Source organism: Lutra lutra, chromosome 3, assembly GCF_902655055.1.
Source record: "Lutra lutra chromosome 3, mLutLut1.2, whole genome shotgun sequence".
In the NCBI taxonomy this organism is placed as follows: domain Eukaryota; kingdom Metazoa; phylum Chordata; class Mammalia; order Carnivora; family Mustelidae; genus Lutra; species Lutra lutra.
This window is the reverse complement of record NC_062280.1, coordinates 58,973,997-58,995,985: the sequence shown is the minus strand read 5'-3', so window position 1 is coordinate 58,995,985 and position 21,989 is coordinate 58,973,997. Positions and strand designations below refer to the sequence as shown.

The window sequence follows — 21,989 nt, the reverse complement described above, 5'->3', positions numbered from 1 at the left end:
CTGGGTGGCCCAGTGGGTTAAAGCCTCTGCCTTTGGCTCAGGTCATGATCCCAGGGTGCTGGGATCGAGCCCGGCATCGGGCTCTCTGCTCAGCAGGGAGCCTGCTTCCTCCTCTCTCTCTGACTGACTCTCTGTGATCTCCATCTGTCAAATAAATAAAATCTTAAAAAAAAAAAGATTTTATTTTGAGAAGAAGAAAGTGCATAAGTGGAGGGAGTAACAGAGGGAGAGAGAGAATCTCTAGCAGACTCCATACTGAGTGCAGAGCCTAATGCAGGGCTTGATCCCAGGACCCTGAGATCATGACTTGAGCCAAAATCAAAGTCAACTGCTTAACCAACTAAGCCACCCAGGTATCCCTGTTGGCACCCCGTTTTCTTTTTACATAACACAAAGATCTTGGGAAAAGCAGGAGATTAGCTGTAGGAAGTTTTCTGAAACTTAATTCATTTATGAATATGGTAATCTGATTTTAAATGGCAATCAATTTTAAAATTTCAAAATGTTTTATTTATTTTATTACTGATCTTTCTCATAAAAAGATGGCCAAAGAAGCAAGAGAGGATACTTAACTCTTTATTAAATGTATTTGGTTTCTTCCACAAAACAGTGGCAGAAATGGATGAGAAGCAACCTGGTATAAGTAATAAAACTGATTAAATATTTTAAGCCCACATTAAGGACTCCTGTGATATTTGATACTCTCCAGCAACTTCACTCTAGTTAGTCAAAAGATGTGGCAAAAATTGCTAATTATTCTTCCATATATATTTTTGTTTTTTCTTTTTTTAAAAAGATTTTAAAGAGACACAGTGAGAGAGGGAACACAAGCAGAGGGAATGGGACAGGGAGAAGCAGGCTTCCTGCTGAGCAGGGAGCCCAATGGGGGGTTGGATCTCAGAACCCTGAGATCATGACCTGAGCCAAAGGCAGATGCTCAATGACTGAGCCATATTTTTGTTTTTTCTTTCAGTAATACAGACTTTTTACCTGGACACATGGTCATCCAGTTGAGAATATATTTACAGCCATATGACCATATGTCTAAGTTCTGTTCACAGGATGTGAACAGAAGTGACCTATACAAATTTTGAACTGCATATTTAAAAGAAAGCTATCTGCTCTTCATGCTTCTCTCTGTTCTCACTGGCAGGGAAATGTTAACAAAGTAAAATGGCCACTGCAATCCCAGAGAGGGAAACTACAGTTTAAGGATGGTAGAGCTACCTTATCATCCCTCGCTACTCACCTCTGGACTGCTGCATGAGAGGATAAACGTCTATCTTATCTAAGCACAGTATTTCCTGGTCTCTTGTTAACAGCTTATCCTGTACAGTAACTAATTCAAGGACCAAGCCAACTCTACCACAGCACTATATAAGAGTTTCTTCTCTTATTCTGTAAGCATATTAAAAGCTGTTCATGTCAGGGGCTACTCTGATTAAAATATCCCTCTACTTTGGAGCAATCAGAAGTCCTCTTAGCATGGGTAACATATGAATGCTTATACAAGACAACATATAGAATAAGCAATATCAGATTATGAACCTTTTAAGTTCATGCTCTATGTTTTATTTATCTTTGAATCCCTAGCATTTATTATATACCTAGGACATCATAAGTTATAGGATGAATGAAAGAAAAATTAATAACAAGCATTATACTCAAGCCTCTTTTCCTAAGAGGTGTATAAATCACAAAGTAAGGATTCATCCAAGAAAAGAGGAACCTAAAATAGGTTATTCATAGTAATGGGAAGAACAGTTTGAATACCTGGAATAGGCTGTAATTTAGCTAGATTAGTAAAATAAATCTGGATTCCCATAAACCTAGTTTCAGTATACATTCTGCCATGTTGACTGAAAAAAATTAACTTATTTCCGAGTCTCAGTTTCTTCATTTGAAAATGGGCTATATCTACTTTGCCAGGCTAGGAGGATTTAAACACGAAGTATGTGAAACTTGTAAAATATATTCATTCAGTGAATGATAATTTTCCTTTCTGTTTTATGATGTAATATAAATTTAAGGATTGAATGAGGAGGAGGATGCAACTGGATCAGCATTATCTGGGGTTACATGACATTTCAGTATGGAGTAGAATAAAGGCTATCCTGGAAGGAAAAGGTAGGAACAGTTATGTTCTTTTTTTTTTTTAAAGATCTTATTTATTTGACAGAGAGAGATCAGAAGTAGGCAGAGCAGCAGGCAGAGAGAGAAGGGGAAGCAGGCTCCCCGCTGAGCAGAGAGCCCGATGCAGGGCTCGATCCCAGGACCCTGAGATCATGACCTGAGCCGAAGGCAGAGGCTTAACCCACTGAGACACCCAGGTGCCCCGGAACAGTTACGTTCTTAAATGAGAGATTCTAATACAATTTAATGGCATGGTGGGAAGAGTGTCTAGGTACAACAATGGAAAATTTGGTATTGAACTAAAAAAGAAAAACTACTTAGGGTCCAGGGAAAGTAAATATACTTGATGATCAAACAGGATGCTAATAATAGAATGAGGAATCATTCTTTGAAATTTAAGTGAGGTAATTAAGGATAAAAAAAAGGCAGTATAATTCTCCAGAGCAGTTTGTAAAACTCATTACTCCTTTGAAATGATACAGATGAGGAAAAATTAGTGAAGGTCTGGGGATTCAGTTTAATATCCTTCCAAGTAACAATGATTGATATATATATATATATATATATATATATATATATATATATATTCCAAGTAACATTGTTATATATATATATACCCATATATATATATATATATGGGTATAGAGCTCAGAGGGCAGATCTGGACTGGAGTAGGGAGATAAATTTAGGAGTCATTGTCATAGGTATCTGAAATTACAGGAAAAGATGAGACAGTTTCTATAAGAACATAAAATAAGAAGTGAAGAAAGTCTTGAAAAACCAAATGTTCTGGCCCAGTGGTAGGGAACAAATCTAAAAAGGAGATTAAGGGGGCGCCTGGGTGGCTCAGTGGATTAAAGCCTCTGCCTTCGGCTCTGGTCAAGGTCTCAGGGTCCTGGGATCGAGCCCCGCATTGGGCTCTCTGCTAGGCGGGGAGCCAGCTTCCCCCTCTCTCTCTGCCTGCCTCTCTGCCTGCTTGTGATCTCTGTCAAATAAATAAATAAAATCTTAAAAAAAAAAAAAGGAGATTAAGGAAGTAGGACTCAAGAAGAAATGAGAAAAATCAAACATGCTATCTGGAATGTCAAAATAATGTTTTAAGGAAGAGGCAGTACAAGAGATATGGTCAGCCATTAAATGGAATGAGGTAGCCCTACTATGTATGAATCTGAAAGACTACTGAAGATTTTAGGTGAATAAGTTATAGATATGTATTTATGGTCAGCCAGATTTTTTTCAAATCACAGTTCTACTAGCTTTAGTACTTATTAGATACATGGTTGTGAGCAAGTTATTTCACCTCTCTGCACTTCCTTTTCCTCATCTGAAAAATGAAAATAATACTTCCTCATAAGATTTGTATAATGAGTAAATCAGATGACCGTATAAAGCACTTTGGTAAACATAAACTTTGATATATCTTAGTGATGATGAATGTGAAGATAAAGACATTTTCAAAAAATATATTTGAGAGGAGAAGAGAGAGAGCACGTGCACCCTTGTGCATTCCTGCACGGTGGGGAGGGGCAGAGGGAGAAGGAAAGTCTTAAGCAGACTCCCTGCTAAGTGAGGAGCCCAATGTGGGGCATAAGATCTCATGATCCTAAGATCATGACCTGAGCCAAAACTAAGAGTCAGACCTTTAACTGACTGTGCCACCCAAGTGCCCCAAAGATAAAAGACATTTTTGAAAAATTTTAATCTTTTTCAGATTGCACCATCCTATTTTTCAAAAAATATGATTCACAAATTACTAACAATGCTTACCCCTGGTAAGTAAGGGAACAATGACTTTATACTCTGTGTATCTTGAATTACTTGTATTTTTTTCAATATGCATGTGCTGCTTTTGTAATTTAAGTCAGTACTGTTTTAAAAATCACTTACGTGCCCTTATCTGAATTGTTTCTCTCATTAATTTGTAATACTTGTATGCCTTTGCTTGTCAGAATGCTCTTCAATGGATGTAGCACATTGACTTCTTAAACAGGAGTCTTAAACTGAGTTCTTGAATTGTACTTTTTCAAAGAAACACTGAGAGAACTGGCTTGGAGTATGAACAACTAAGTCGTAAAAGGCTGGTGAGTTTCTACAAACAGATGAACAGCAATAAAACAGCTAGTAAGAGAATCCAGGCTACACCCATTCTTTTTTTTTTTTGGTAACAAAATTTTTTTTTTTTTAAGTTGTGGCAAAATACATACATAAAATTTGCCATTTTAACCAATCTTAAGTGTCCACAGTATTATGTATGTGGCATTAAGTATATCACAATGTTGTGTAATCATCACCACAAACTATCTCCAGAACTTTTTCCTCTTCCTCAACTCAAACTCTGTACCTTTTAAACACTAACTCTCTGTTCCCTTCCCTCAGCCTCTAGAAACCACCCTACTACTTTCTGGCTCTATGATCTGACTACTCTAGGTACCTCTTTTAAGTAGAATCATACATCTATATGTTATTTTGTGACTGTCTTATTTCATTTAGCATAATATCTTTAAGGTTCATCCATGCTATACTATGTGTCAGAATTTCCTTCTTTTAAAGGCTAAATAAATTCCCCTATATGTATATACTGCATTTTGTTTATCCATTTACCTATCCGTGGACATGTGGAATGCTTCCATCTTCTGACTATTATAAATGAGCTTGCTATGAACATGGTTATAAAATATTTCTTCAAGTCCCTGTTTTTATTTCTTTGGGGTATATACCCAGAATTGGAATTGCTGAGTTATATGGTAATTCTATGTTTATTTTTTTGAGGAAATACCACACATTTCCCACAGTGGCTATACCATTTTACAGTTCCATCGGCAATGTACAAGAATTCAAACTTCTCCGTATCTTTGCCAATACAATGGGTATGAACTTGCATCTCACTGTGGTTTTGATTTGCATTTCCCCAATGGCTAATAATGCTGAGGATCACTTCACATACTTACAGGTCATTTGTACAACTTCTTTGGAGAATGTTCATTCGCACCCTTTGCCTATTTTTTATTCTGGTTTTGTTGTTGCTGTTGAGCTGTAAGAGTTTCTTTATATATTCTAGATAACTATCCCTTATCAGATAAATAATTTGTAAATATTTTCTCACATTCCTTGGCTGCCTTAATTTTGATGAAGTCCAGTTATATAATTTTTCTTTTGTTGCCTAATCTTTTGTTGTCATATACAAGAAATCACTGCTAAATCCAATGTCAAGAAACTTTCTCCCTATGATTTCTTCTAAGAGTTTTATAATATTAGCTCTTACACTAGGTTCTGGTTTGAGTTAATTTTTGTATATGGTGAAAGGAAATGAAAATGAAAAATGAAAATCCAATCCATGAACACAAAATTTTCTACAATTTGTTGATGTCTTTATTTTTTCAGCAGTGTTCTATAATTTTCAGTGTGTAAGTCTGTCACCTACTTGGCTAAGTTTATTAAGTATATCAATATATACTATATTAAGTATATTAATTATACTATATAAAGTATATTACTTATTTTGATGATACTGCAAATGGAATTTTCTTAATTTTTTTCAGATTGTTAAGTGTTAATGTATAGAAAATCCTACTAATTTTTGTGTGTTGATTTTGTATCTTACAATTCTGCTGAATTTATTCGTTCTAATAGGTTTTGATGGAATCTTTAAGAGGTTTTCTACATAGATATCATTTTATATATAACTTTCCAATCTGGATATTGTCTTTCTTGCCTAATTACTCTGGGTAGGAATGTTGAAATATTTCCTTCTATTCCTGATTTGTTGAGTGTTTTTAAAAGGTTTTAAAAGGGTCTGAATCTTGTCAACTGCTTCTTCTGTATCAATTGAAATGATCATGTGGTTCCCCTTCCTTCATTCTGTTAAAGTGGTATACTCCATTGACTGGTTTTTTATGCCGAAACATTTTTGCATTACAGGAATAAATCTCACTTGGTCAAGGTGTATAATCCTTTTAATATGCTGTTGAATTTGGTTTCCTATCATTTTGTTGAGGATTTTTGCATTGATATTCATAAAAAATAATTGGTCTGCAGTTTTCTTGCAATGTCTGTGTATGGGTTCGGTATGAGGGTCATGACGACCTCATAGAGTACATTAAGAAATGTTCCATCTTGTTCAATTTTTTGGAAGAGTATGAGAAAGACTACTGGGTAGTCCCTCTTTGAATGTTGGGCAGAATTTACCATGAAGCCACTGGGTACTAGGCATTCTTTGTTCGGAACTTTTAAATGACTGCCTGCCGATCAGCTCCCCTGACTAATCCTTACATTTGAATTCAAAATTTCCAAATCAGGGGCACCTGGGCGGCTCAGCTGTTAAGCGTCAGCCTTTGGCTCAAGTCATGATCCCAGGGTTCTGGAATCGAGCCCCACATCGAGCTTCCTGCTCCACAGGAAGCCTGCTTCGCCTCTCCCACTCCCCCTGCTTGTACTCCCTCTCTCGCTATGTCTCTCTCCGTCAAGTGAATAAATAAAATTTTAAAAAATAAATAAATAAAAGTCTCTTAAAAAAAAAAAAGACTTTCTCTGCCTTTCCTTCTGCCCTTCACTCCCAAAATAAATAAGTAAAATCTTTTAAAAAATTTACAGTGTGTATAAAAGTAATGGAAGATAATGGTATTGGAAGAGAGATCGACACAGAGATCAGAAAAAAGAATAAAGAATCCAGAAACAGACTCACCCTTAAAAAAAAAAATTTCCAAATCAAGTAATAATTTCCTTTACCAAAATCACCACTCAGAGCCTTTGCTCTAATTTTCATACTGTAAGATTGAGAGCTTGTCTGTATCATTTACTACTAAAGATTCTAGTTTGTTTTACTTTAAAAAGTTCAATTTCATTTCTGGGAGTAGTTATATTAGAACAAATTAGTGATTTACACTTGGCATATCTGATTCTATAATTCAAAAAACAATAAATGTTTCATAAAATAAAATCCCAAGAAATGTCAAAAGAATATAGGTCTTTTTGGAGTAACATTTTAGAAAAAAGTTAATTTAAAAAAACATAATGAATGAGATCAAAGTACAAAACTTCCTGTCACAACTCCTATTTCATTATACTATAGAGAATGTAATGGCTAATAAATCTGAATTTCAAAAAGACTTGTATCTTGCTTTAAAGTGGGAATGATTACATTGTCTTCTGAGGATACAGATGCTTCCATAGTCCCCTCATATGAAGTAGTCTACATCAAACCACAGGGTTTTTGGGCTATGGATGGTATAGAAAGTGGGAGAACAAAAAGATAAGCACTATCTTGCCTCATCATTGCTACTTCTGAACCAGTAGTCCTTTAAATTCAAGCAAAAGGCCATCCACAAAGAATTCAATTATACCAGCCTTTCCTTAAAACTGTTTATCCTACAATATACCAGTCATTCTATCACATTCAAAAAGTATGGCTCTTCCCTTTTTTTAAAAAAAGCTATTTTACTTATTTGAGAGAAAGTACTCACACAAGCGTGCACAAGCAGGGAGCCCGATGTGGGGCTTGATCCCAGGACTCAGATCATGACCCCAGCCCAAGGCAAACGCTTAACCATCTGAGCTACTCAGGTGCCCCTTGGCTCTTCCTTTCACACAGTCTCTCCAAATACTCCTAATCTTATCACCACTTTAGATGAAGTGCTCTAATGAGAGTTTCTTGAATTTCTCAATCCCACTCCGGCTATCCACTTTCATGACAACATTATGAATTTTCTAAACATCAATTCAAAAACTCATTAGTAATAGACTATTACTAATAGACCTCTCACATTATTCTACTCCTTCTGTATCTCTTCTCTCTTCACGGAGACCTCAGACATAAACCCTCTTTTTGTTCTTAGCCTATTAGACTCCTAGATTAACTTCTTTCTGATGTTAGTTTGTATTTCAAAGCACACGATTTCAATTGCTTTTGTACCCACTTTCTAGCCACCTAACCATGCTTCTATTCTTAACTCTGCAACCTCCTAATCCTAGATTTGGCCGTCTGCTCATTCTACTTCTATACCAAGAAAGCTGCTGAAAAAAATGACCAACAAACATGGATTGATTGATACCACCAAAAATTCATGGTAAATGTTGGATGCAACACTTTTCTTCTGTCATTTGTTAACTGAAATTGTTTCAACTCTTTACTACCACAGAATATCCTAAAATCACTTCACTCAGATGACCCCACCTTGTATCTCATAGAAAATATAAATATAAATAAAAAGTCTCTTACATTATAACCCTTCTTTTTTTTTATTGAATAAATTTGACATGTAACATTGTATACATTTAAGATGTACAGTGGGTACTTTGATACATTTACATATTGTAATATAATTGCCCCTGTAGCACTATTTATCACATTATAGAATTATAGCACAATATTATTGTCTATATTTATTATATTGTGCATTAGATGTCTATGGCTTACTCACAACTTGTTATAAGTTTATACCCTTAAACACCATCAGACTTATCCCTACCTCCTAACACCTGGTAACCACCATTTTACTGTTTTTAATAGGTTTGACTTCTTTAGATTCCACATATAAATGATAGGTGATAATCCTGCTAATTTCCTGCCACCACCATTTCCAATCTGTAAACTTATCTTTGTGTACATCTTTATTTTTTTTTCTTGTTCCTTCCGGTTCTCAGAGGAATAGACATTTCTCCTCTTGTTTCATAGTCAATTCTTTAACCTAGTTTTGACTCTCCAATAACCAACTGGTTGGCCTTATTTCCTTCCTCTCACACTCTTATCCTACAAATACTCCTTTGCTCTATACACTCAAACCTGGAAATGCTATTTTTTTCAAGGCTATAATAAAGGCTTCCGGATCCGAATTTGCAACCATCCATTGGACAATTTCATCTGCATGTTCCACAGGTAACTAAACCTGGTAACTAAAACCTAATTATGCATTTTATTTCCCCATCTATAAATCTCTATCTTCTCTACTGATTGTTTTAGTCATCAGCACCACTATCAATCTAGTTTTCTATTCTAGTTACCTGGGTATCATCCTAGAATCTATGTTATCACACTCAGAAGTGGCCTGCATTCCGGTGGCACCTGGTTTCCATTCTATTTCCTAAATAATCTTAGATCTCTTTCTTAATTCATCCCTAATGCTTAATTTAAGTTCTCATGTTAACTGCTTGAAACGAGTGCCATTTATTTATTTTTTTTACACTGATGTATAATATATATACAGTTGACCCTTGAACAGCCTGGGTCCACTTATATGTGGATATTTTTCTAATAAATACAGTACGTTACTATATATAAATGTACTTTTCTTCCTTATAATTTTCTTAGTAACATTTTCTTTTCTGTAGCTTACTTTATTGTAAGAATATGGTATATAATACATATAACATACAAAATATGTGTTAATGAATCGTTTATGTATTGGTAGGGCTTCCAGTCAACAGTAGACTATTAGTAGTTACGTTTTTAGAGAATCAAAAGTTACATGTAGATCTCTATGTGGGGGGTCAGCACCCCTAACCCCTGTGTGTTGTTCAAGGGCCAACTATCTAACATATATATTAATAGATATTTATATATAATTATACATGTTTTATATATATATACACATATATATATGTGTATATATATATATTTATTTATGTCCCAATGCCAGGAAGACTTTTTTAAAGCATATATATTAATCCTTCAGTAAATTTGGACTGAATAAGAATACAGTATGAACTACTTAGTCACATTCCTCATGATAGGGCCCTAATCTACCTTCACAGCTGCTTTTCCTGTACTGCTCTACTGTTCTTGTTGGAGCCATAGAATCACTTTATTGTACATGGAATGTACCATATATTCCCTTACTTTTGTGTTTTTATTATATATACTGATCCCCCTGCTTTCAGGACTCTTCTTCCTTATCTACCCAACTCCTAATCTTAGCACAAGCATTGGGCTTGAGAGTGAGCTTATGAGCTGATTCTTCCAGACTGATTTAGGTACCTCTTCCTTGTGTTTATTTGTTATCCCCCACAGACATCCACTGTAACACTTAGTATACTGTGGTCATAACAATGAATCTTCCTTCTTATCTTCTTATTGGAACGAATCCTTATTAAAAGAAAGTTTCTTAAGGGCGTAAACTATATTTTGTTTCAGCATCCTCAAAACCTTATCAAAGGCCCAGTATACAGCATGCACACATTGATTTTTCTTAAATAAATCAGGATAGTTGGAGTTTAGTATATAAGAAAGAGAGAATGCATGTTTTCTTTTATTCCTGAGTACTTGACAAATACTTAAAAAAAAAAACCAAAACCCTTTAACCTCCTTTGGATAATTGCTGATGTGAGCAAAGGCTTCTCCTATGGCAGTTAAAAGGTTAAATCACAAGTTTCTGGTTGCTTACCAGTGAAGGCAGAGGAGCAGTTAGAGAAATTTCTGTTTCTGCTTCAACATAAGAATATCTCAGTACTCCTCTTCCCTAACTCTGTTTCTTAACTTTCCTAGAACAAGTATAAGATTGTTGAAGTTTCTTACTGAACCTAATGGGAAAATAAGAAGAAAAGTTGGGATTTTGCATGTTGTTTTTAAAAAAGTGATTATGCCTTATACCTGAGCTAGAAAGGCAAAGAAATCCAAATTCTAAACTTCAATAATTTTGGAAAACTCCCTGTTATTGTTATGCCCATTTCTCCTATGTACCACTAAGGAAGACCTAGTCCCTAAGTCTACCCATATAACTGGAAGTAATCTTTTGTAAATGAACAGGAAAATCACAAATAATAATGATTTTTGAGAAATACAAGGAATTATATATAACATCTAGTTTTACAGATGTGTCAAGTAGAAAGGATGAAGAGAATTGTGCAGTTCCTATATCTATGGAAGAAACTAAGAATTGCATGGCCAGCATATTTCTTAGACTTCAGAATTTTAAGGCTAATAAAACTGTTTCTTAAATGAGGTAACCAATTTAAGATCTCCACTTTCAACTGCCTGTTGAAACTATTGCAAGGTTGGCCCTTGGCTGGCATCTGGAAACTTGACTTGTTTTAAAGCTGATAAAAGTGATAAAGTTGACTGTGGCGCCAACTTAATTAGACTGTACCATGAGATTTATGGTGAAGACCTACTTTCCTTCTGAGAGTCTGAAATTTTGGCTGACACAGGCTATCTATGTGACCAGCTCTTAATAAAACCCCCAAGTTCTTGAGTCTCAAATGGAGTTCCTTATGTAGAAGGGCTGTATATGTGTGACTAAGTTTTTGAAGCTGGAGGGAGGGTACACTCTGTGTGACCCCTCACAGGAGGGAAAGAGCATAGGGGGCCTGCATGTGGATCCCTCTAGAGTCTGCTGATGTTGTACATTAATGATCTGGCTGTGTGTCTTATCACGTCACTGTAATAAATCTTAGCTATGAGTGTTACTGTATGCTAAGTCCTATGAGTCCCTCTAGACAACACAGGATATGTTTTATGGTATCGGGGGACCCCCCAAACACTCCTAAATAGTGGCATTAAACAAGCAAACAAAAACACTTTCATTATCATCTCACAATAGTGTTTGTTAATAAAATTCTGCCCTACAATCTGATAGTATGGAAGTATAGTATGAGAATAAAGAACAGAATTTTAGCATTACAAGAAGTTTACTACATTCTTATTTTTCTCATTTTGCTGCAGATCAGTGATGACCTAATCATGGATCAGTAACAGACATCTGCCTGGGAACTACTAAACTACATTTATGCATAAATAACGTTCTTCTAATTTACCCTCTTTTGAAACTGAAAATTTAAAATTATTTATGGAGGATAATGCTCTTTATCAACTCTTTTCTTGGGTCACAATTTATAAAAAAAACAACAAATAAGAATCTTCAATTCCATCAATATATATCTCTGTGTTTTAGTTATTATAGTTCAAGAAAGTTTCTAATAAATAAGGTATTTTCCACTTGCAAAAGATTCTCAAATTTCCATTTACCAAGACAAATAAGAACCTTCAAAACTAAAACCATATACCTTTTGCTGTAGTTCTTTCACTGCAGAATCTCTATCCATACATGCCTGTCGAAAGGCTTCGTAAGCTTTATTGAGTTGCTCACCAATATTTTTATCCATTCCTCTCTGTTCTGTAGCATCACTATAAAGGATGGAGTATATGACAGGTCTGGAAAATAATAACAATTTAGATAGCTATTAAATTATACAAATCTCATTTCTAAAATGCATCTTATAGACAGTTCAATACAGTTCATCATGAACAGTATAGCCCCAAGTACTATAAAAGTTTATAAAAGGCAAATAAGTCTCATCTAAAATCCTGATTAGAAATCTTTTTTTTTTTTTTAAGATTTTTATTTATTTATTTGACAGACAGGAGATCACAAGTAGACAGAGAGGCAGGCAGAGAGAGACAGAGAAGCAGGCTCCCTGCTGAGCAGAGAGCCCGCTGCGGGGGCTCTATCCCAGGATCCTGGGATCATGACCTGAGCTGAAGGCAGAGTCTTTAACCCACTGAGCCACCCAGGCACCCCTGATTAGAAATCTTAAGAAACATTAACTTCTTCAATTTTTAATATTCTTTACTGATGTTCAAGATGCAAGTGGGGTTTCAGTTCAAAAAGAGGCTACTTTGAAAATAGTAATCTAAAAATGCAACCTTAAAATGGAGAAATATGAAAGGCCATTTGTTATTAATATTTTATTATAGAAATGCACAACAGGATTAGCAATGTGGGAAGGGATTTCTTTTTACTAAACGGACAGTTATTCCCACTTACAAGGTGAATTCTTGCTACACTGAAATTAGAGCAAAATTAAATAGATATTAAATGTTTGTGGATGGAGTTCACACTGTTGTTATCGCAGAGCAATTAAAATGTGTGAAAATGCTCTTATTTTAGCACAAAATCTAGGGAGAGTTGCTGTTGGATTGTACATTAAAAAAGAAAAATCACATCCCTTCAGTCCTACCCACACTCCCTATTAGTTTTCCAACCTCCCTGCTGTTTCTGAACTACAGGTGCTTTATAGAGTGGAGGTAATTTGATTTTATCATTTCAATTTGCATAACATTTCTAACCACATTCCTTGGCTCCGAGCAGAGGGCCATGTAATGATTCTGATTTTTCCTGTCCAGCTGTAAAAACCACACCACAGGACCCTTCTCTTAATCTTCCGAAAGCCACAGAATAGATAAAGTTCTCTATCAGTCATGTGGGGTTTGGGGGAACCAAATTATTTCACTTTATGATTGGAAATCCTTCATAATCACAGTCTCTAATCTTTCATCTGTCCTTTCATTTTGGGTACACAAAGCTTTTTAAAAAATTGTAGTGTTTTACATTAAAATACAATTCATGTGACATAAAATTCACCATATTAAAGTGTACATTTCTGTGGCTTTTTGTATATTCACTATGTTGTACAATCATCATTATCTAATTCCATACTTGTGTTTGCACACAAATAGTATAACTTTCTATTATTCAAAGGATTTAAGGCAGCTTATAAAAATATATGCAAGATTAAAAATAGGTATACAAGCAGGCAAAGAAATTAAGGACAGGCAGCTATCAGGACAGTAATACAGTGTAAAATGCTAATGCAGAAATGAGAGGTTTAAGAACTACGTGGCTAAGTTACCTATCACTGTCTTAAAAAGCTGCACAAAATGACAACTGTCAACATAAAACACACCTATATTTTAAAATTAGAGACAAGTAAGACCTTGAGTTGAAAACCCATCTAACTTCTTATTTTGTTCTATCACTGAATGACTCTGTGACCCTGATACAGGGCCACTAAATCTTTCTGACCCAAGTTTCTTTCTCTCCAATACAAAAAAGATGTTTGGACTTGATTTCGAAGAAACTTCTTTGTTTAACAGTTCTTGAGTCTGTGAGTCTAAAAAATGCATGTCTGTTCCATCAAAAAGGTGCATTCTTTTTTTTTAAAATGTAAATGCAGTACTAAAAATAGCTGCATCATATGCAAGTAAATCATGTGGATGCTTCACTTCAGGTCCTTGAATTAGATCACACAAATGTCACTAAGAAGAGTTACTGAATAAATTCCACACGGATGCATCCTATTTCCTGAAATAAGAATGTAAGCTGGAGAGATATGATTCAGGTCAATACAACTAAATAAATGATACATTTAATTTCTATCTCACATCCAATAAGAGAATTGGGTGTTAGATCGGTGACACTGACCAGAGAAAAAGGAAACAGTCGCTGGGAACCAACTAATTAAATTGGACAGATTTCAAATATTAACACTCTGAACTTTAAAGCCACTTGTTCCTCTATTTTTTTTTAAGGATTTGTTAAGTGTAAAATTAATTTCACAATTTAAGAGGCAGTCACATTTCAATTACATTTTGGTATGCCTGCTGCAAAACATGCCAGGCTCCAGGGAAATGGTTTTATTTATAGTAAACATGCTCAAACCCAAATCTCATTGCCTAAACCCAGGAGATCCAAGCTAAGGCAACCTCTGTCTTGGAAACACTCTTCTAAGTACATTTTCAGGAAAGCCTTCCATGGTAGTATCTTTATTCTCAGTCTGATCTGCTGGCTTCCTTCCACCACTGGAGGAGAAGATTAAGTCACTGATACCCCAGAAGGTATCTGGGCAAGCAGAATGCAAAGCACCCCCACCTACCCAGGGCAATCCCCCTGAAGCCAGGATAGTCCCTACCCACCCACATCTGACCCTCGGGCAGTAGTTCCTCCCCCATCACCCCACCCCAGTGTGTTTCCTGTGAGAAGGAAAATGAAGGACAAGTTCCTGTTCTGCCTCCTCCCAGGGTCTACTGTGTGCCCAACCCAGGAGGAAGCACCAAGAAAATCCCTGGGCAGCATGCTGCTTCCTCTTTCATTAATTCGTTGGTTCAGTAATTAAACTGTTCTAGGGTAGGAGAGGTAGCCTATGCAAGGGAAATAACTTTATCTTCCCTTTGTAAAGTTTCCCAGCTCCAACAAAGGTTTGCAACTGCTAGGACCAAACTTAGATGTTAGTAAGATGGATCCCATTACTATTCAAATCAATTAGCAAAAATAAAGTTTATGTTTACTTGTTACATGTAAGGCACTTTTGTGGGGTATGGCAAGGAGCTTCAGAGAGTACCACCTCAGAGTTATGTTCCTTTTACAAAGTTCTTTCACCAATTCTTTGGTTTTTTAATTCACATCCCATTTGACTGATAAGGGCGCAGGGGCATTAAATGACTTGCCTAGAGCTACAAAGCAATAAGCAAGGGAACTGGGACTACAGCTTTGAAATTCTTTATTCAAAAACAGTTTATTAAAGACAACTGCAGGGACGCCTGAGTGGCTCAGTTGTTAAGTGTTTGCCTCTGGCTCTGGTGATGATCACAGAATCCTGGGATGGAGCCTGCTTCTCCCTCTCTCACTGTCCCCCCCCCACCCCGTTGTGTTCTCTCTCTTGCTGTCTGTCAAATGTCAAATAAATAAATCTTGAAATAAAATAAAATAAAGACAACTGCAAAGTATTCTCCCAGGATGCCATGGTGGATATGTTCATTTGATAAAATATTTCCAAGTACAAACAAAGCCTGTACTGGGCACCACTGACAATGAGGACGAAACAAATACGAAACCTATCCTCACAAAAGCACCATTAGCTGTAATTTAAAATACACACACACACACACACACACACACACACCCTGAGGTATCCAAAGGCTACAGAATTGGGAAAGTGGTCACATCTATTTTTGAGGTTTAGGAAAGGCTTTGAGAAGTAGGTAACATTTGCACTAGGTTTTGAATTATGGATAGGAATGATCTCACCCATTCCTTTTATTGATCAAATAGCAGTCATCCTTTCTACAACAGGTTCCCAAGGCTACAAAGATGTTTTTAGTGTTAGATAATATCCATTCTTCACGAAAAAAGGCTAGGATAATAAGCATTTCTTTATGCATTGTTCAGCTTGATTTTTCTTCTTTTTTTTAAATATTTACTTGAGAGAGACCGAGAGCATGCACATGTATTGGGGGGTGCAGAGATAGAGAGAGAGAGAGAGAGAAAATATCAAGCAGACTCTGTGCCTCAGTGAGAAGCTCCCACATGGGGCTTGATCTCAGGATCCCAAGATCATGACCTAAGCCAACCTGAGCAGAAATCAAGAGTAAGGCACTTCACCAACTGAGCCACCCAGGCGCCCCTTCATTTTTCTGATCATGCTACTCTTAAACCTAAGACAATTCTTCAGCATAACAATGATGGTTATTTACAGAAATGACTGATTATGCTAGTGCTCCTCCCATGATACTTGAAAAGCAGCAGCAGTGAGAATGAAATAAAGGATAAATCTTGTATCTTCAATAGAACTCAATTTTCCTTTCTTTTAAAATGAAGGTGCTAGGGGCGCCTGGGTGGCTCAGTGGGTTAAGCCTCTGCCTTCGGCTCAGGTCATGATCTCAGGGTCCTGAGATCGAGCCCCGCATAAGGCTCTCTGCTCGGTGGGGAGCCTGCTTCCTCCTCTCTCTCTGCCTGCCTCTCTGCCTGCTTGTGATCTCTCTCTGTCAAATAAATAAATAAAATCTTAAAAAAAAAAATGAACGGGCTAAATGATATAATCTCCCTCAACTTTATGATTATATAGCATTTCCAAACAAATACAGAGGACTGAAGCTATTGCTTGGTTAATACAGCAATATACTTTTCCTCATATACCAGCTTTAAAAGTAGTAGTCATTTTGTTAAACTGTACTATAAACTAGGCCTTGGTTACAAACCAGCTGATATGGCATTTAATTTCAAGATGGTGAGAAGCATGGAGTAAAAGTTATACAGGGTGTCCTGGAATTAAAGAGATGATATGACACTGTGAAAATGTGTGATATAAAAATATGTGCAATAACACTGTGAAGGTGACTCTATTTATTTAATAACATTTATGTATGTCTTCCTAACACAACTACATAGAATGAACAAAGTTGGGGCTTTGGATTCAGATCCCATATCTGCAATTTTCTAGCCATTTACTTGGCTTCTCTGAGTATTCGTTTTCTTTTGATAAATAGTTTGCAGTGTTATTATGAAGATTAAATGAAACCATATATGAAGTACATATGTTATCTGTTCCTCGGTATTTATCCTCTTCTCTTCTATTATTTCTAACTTTTAACTGGTATCTTCAGATGACTATGTTCTGGTCATTGGCAAGTAACTTCAACTTCCAAGAGGAGCTCATCACTTTTTTCCCTTCCCCAACTGGATGGGATGCTGTGGTGAGTCACTTAAAACACCATAGTGAGGAAAACACTTCAGGGATGGTGGAAGGACAAGGGGATGAAGGAACAAGAATGATGTCTGGGTCCTTGACACGATGGCGCTGCCAGATCAGCTTTGAACATCTTACACTTTAGAGTATGTGAAAGAAATAAAATTTGTCTAATTTAAGCCACTGTCTTTGAGAATCTCTTAAGAGAGGAGCTGAGCTGTTTACTAATCAGTACACCAGTCAACACTGGTTCAGTTCTGAATGCATTGTACGTGCCCCTTTTTTCCATGGGAAAGAGAAAGTCATACTCTTTGCCTTTTTCTCTAATTAGAACTTATAATTTAGTAAGGCAGACAAGCAAGAAAATGATTAACCATACTAGCAGGCCAATTATAAATATGTAAAAAGGTATGATCGTATCTTAATAGGAATCTGGGAAGCACAGGTAGAAGCATTTGTAGATATTTGTCCAATGGTTCACTGAAGATTTACTGCATATAAGTTTTATCTCAAAAGAAAAAAAAAACCTGTTAAATAAAAGGTATAAGCAGGATAACAGCTCAACAGGAAGAACAATTAAAATGAGGGACTGTGGAAGCCTTCACAGAAGATCTGACACTTAAACTAGCCCCTGAAACATGAGGATTTTTTTTAAGGATTTATTGATTTATTTGAGAGAGAGAGAGAGAGAGAGAATGAGAGGGAAGACGTCAGAGGGTGAAGCAGACTCCCTGCTGAGCAGAGAGCCTGATTTGGGACTCCATCCCTGGACTCCAGGATCATGACCTGAGCCAAAGGCAGTTACTTAACCAACTGAGCCACCCAGGCACCCAACATGAGGATTTCAAGAAGCAGAGAATGAGAGGGAGGAAAGAATATTCACTCTGAAAGAGCAAAGGAATTGAGAAGTCACTAGTACAGCGCATTTAGGGACTGGAGGTATTCTATTTATGGAAGTCTAAGACGTGAATATAAAATGGAGAGTGAGAGTGTTAAGACAGAATGGTCAGGTCCTCCATGTGTGCTTGAGCTGAACTACAAAAGCCCTAGTGGCACCATTCAGGCAGACCATAATTGGAATGGAACCCCCTAGAGTTACAGAGTATACTAAGTACATAAACAATATGCAGCAGACTCAGTCTGGCCAGACTGTAGTGGACCCTGACTGTTACTCTATTAAATTTATAGAATTTAACCTGTTACTAAGAAGTAATGCAGGATTTTCAGGGTGCCTGGGTGGCTCCCAGTTAAGCATCTCACTCTTGACTTTGACTCAGGTCATGATCTCAGGGTCCAGGGACTGAGGTCCCTACTGGGCTTGCACTCAGTGGGGAGTCTGCTTCAGGATCCTCCCTCTCTGTCTGCCCCTCCCTCCGCTTATGCGAATGCACACTCTTTCTCTCTAAAGTAAATAAATGAATCTTAAAAAAAGGGGGGGTGATGGGGGATTTTTAAGCAGGAGATAAACATGTTTCAGAAAGGTAAACTGGATACCCACTGTAGAACAGAAACTAATGAGGGAGACAAAGTAAGGATATCCATAGGAAACTACTGCTGTAGTCTGGGTCAAAGATGGGCTTGAACAAGAACAGGGGAAATGAAAGATGAATACATTCAAGAGACATTTTTAAGTCAGAACAAACAGGATTTGTTGACCAAGTGGCTCTAGATGAGAAGGCAGGATTCAGGTCCCTGCAATTCTGAATCAGCTGGCCTGGAATGGGGTCCTGGAATCTTCCTTTTAATAAATAACCCAGGTGACTTTGTTGAAGATGGTTCACCAGCCATATTTTTCAGAATACTAGGCAGACAGTGATGATAGCCAGATAGAAAAACAGGAAGAAAAATGTTTTGGGAAAAAAAAGATATAGAATACAATTTTGGATAGAAGTGCTATAACAGACATATAATTAACAGTAGGCAGGAAAAATGTACCAACTGAGTAATAACCAAATCTAGAGGAATAAATAAATATTAAGTATGGCTTCCCTCCTGTTTATATTCCTATTCCTAAAAACCGGTTTTGAATGTCCTCTGATGCTGGTTAAGTCCTTGGACAGTCAACCAAGCCCAAATCTTTTTACAAAAAAACCAACATTTTTGAAAAGAAAAGTGGAGAAAGAAGCAATGCTCATTATTGCATCATTCATGTCACAAGATGTATACTCTTTTCCTTTCAAATAGTAAGCAAAAGAGAGGATAGGGCCACTTATCATCTGGACAATGTCTGAAGGTAAATAATAAACTAGCGAATGCATAAAATGGGCCTTTTAGCAGAAGTCTGTTATCTTATGGAAAGACACTGTTAGGCAAAAAACTAGGAACGTTATCTAATGCTGTGTGCTGCAAATGCTTACATGCTGCTAAATAACAGGAAAAATAACTCCCGGTAAAGTGTCTGAATGCGTGATCTTTTTGAAATCTCCTCCCTTCTACTCTGCTGCATTTATGACAAGTAGCATTACTAATGATCTTTCACAGGAGTAGGATAGTTTGTACCTATCTTTTGGTCTTAACCAAAAGAGTCTGAAAAAAAATTTTTTTTCAATAATCTTAAAAAAGTCCCCCTAAACAGAACACAGTAATGTATGAGATGTCACAGGCTGCACAAGATTCATAAAAGGAAAAGTTGCTTTTGATGAAGTAGTTAAAATCTCATGAGTTAGGGCACCTGGGTGGCTCAGTTGGTTAAGCACCTGCCTTCAGTTCAGATCATGATCCCGGGATCCAAAGACTGAGGCCCAAGTCAGGCTTCCCACTGAGCAGTAAGCCTGCTTTTCTTCCTCTCCTTCTGCCACTCCATCCTGCTTACACACTCTCTGCTTCTGCGCTTTCTCTCGTGTTCTCTCTCTCAAATAAAAAAATAGAATCTTAAAAAAATAAAATATCACGAGTTAACAGATTAGGGACCCCTCCAGCATCTCTGAGTCATTTACTTTCTCAGAACAAAACCAAACCACTATAAAAGGAAAGAGCTCTTCTATGAAGATATAAAACTTTAGGAGACAGATAGGGAACCTTTTCACAATAAGGCCTATTTTCTCTTAAATCACTGCTTAAATTGCTGAGTGGTCATTTAGTTTTGAGAATATTACCAATGATAAATGGGAATAGGCAAAAGCTTACATAATTATAAAGCTGTACTCTGTGCTCTTAACCATTGGCACGGGACTCCCCGGCTCTTCATACCCCCGCTTTTAATTTCCCTGAGGACACCTCAAGGCTGTTGGGCAAATGTCTGCAAGTCACAACTTGCTTTATTAGAAGTAATTGTGAGAACTCCAATGAGAAAATAAATAAGGTTTCAGAGATTTCCAAATCTCTATTTCCAGTCATTCCCAAGATGTTTAGGGTGTGATTTTAAATGTTTAGTATGATAAAATTTTAAAACCAGATATAATTCCATTAAACACAATCTTACTCCAGTTGTTGAATACCCCTAAAGACAGGACTCCCAAATCCCTGGGTACCCTGACAAACCAACCTCTCAAACCTGCATCTGTGCCCAAACTGACTGAATTTCCACTCTTTTCAAAGCCAGTTTTTCTTAAATGTGAATATGCAGATCTAGTAAATCTTTAACACCTGCTGTGCTATCCTACTGTGGGGAACCAAGAGTTTATTAAAAATTTTCATTTTTTTCCCTCTTTACTTCTTTTTGTATCTGGAAAAAATAAGAAGATGCTATAAAATAAAGACCCCAAACTTAAATTTTAACTGAGACCACATCCTATATAAAATATATTAATTTCTTCTTTATTAAGACAACTTGAACATTAGAAATCAAATTAAAAAGCCTAGTCAACTGAAGATAAATGGGAGTATAGAACACATGCTTGTTGACAGGTGAGATTGAAGTCATTTAACCTTTTTGTAGACCTCAGTTCCCTCATCTGCCCCAGTTTAGGATGTTTGGGTTAGAACATACTGTCCTACATGGGTCAAGAGAATCATCCACGGTGGTTTAAATAAACAGATCAGCAAACCCGGTCTAAGACTTTTTGGGTAATTTGGGAGGGCGGGCGGTTAAGGGGAAAAGAGGGAAGAGCAGATGTGAGACAAATTTAGAATCACTGCCATAAAGTGTCAATTCATAACTGGAAAAGCACTGTACTCTCTATAACACTATAGAAATATGGACCAAGGCAGGGAAACAGACTTTTTATCGTGTCTTTTTGTTCCACAGTGATCTGCTTTTTGAATCATCCCAGAAGAAGTATATACAATTTGGAAACAAAAACAGCAGTTGCTAAGGTAGATGTTCTTAAAGAAAGAAAAAAGGAGGTATTTTGATACTTTGACAGATGGCCCAGAGCAATAGCACTCTAATGGTCTTGGTTCCCTGAAATTTCCACAACTCATGAGTCTATACCAGTGTTTCCTCTATTAATGGAAGAGATTCCATGAATGGCATTTGCACTGACGTTCATTTTGAGAAAGATTTAAGTGTGACCACAGCTCTTCTACCAAGCAGCAATGGTCCTTTTCACTTGCTGCTCCCCCCACCGATACTCTAATCATCTCAGTTCTATTTAAATTCTCAAACTATGTATAGATAGTTGAGAAAGGGCATAAAACTCAATGACATGCCTTCAATTCAGAAAGGCACAGAACCCCAGACCTTA

The 21,989-nt window shown here is 36.7% G+C and overlaps 1 protein-coding gene across 9 annotated transcripts in view; it reads right to left on the bottom strand.

Annotated features, from left to right (window-relative positions):
• The window catches only part of TANK (TRAF family member associated NFKB activator), a 90,625-nt gene that overhangs the window by 43,157 nt on the left and 25,479 nt on the right, over window positions 1-21,989 (bottom strand). For all 9 annotated transcript variants that reach the window (XM_047721909.1, XM_047721911.1, XM_047721906.1 and 6 more), the window contains exon 2: window positions 12,127-12,274. In XM_047721909.1, coding sequence (XP_047577865.1) covers window positions 12,127-12,225 — 99 coding nt within the window. In that variant the 5' untranslated portion in view covers window positions 12,226-12,274. The remainder of the gene's footprint in view (window positions 1-12,126; window positions 12,275-21,989) is intronic.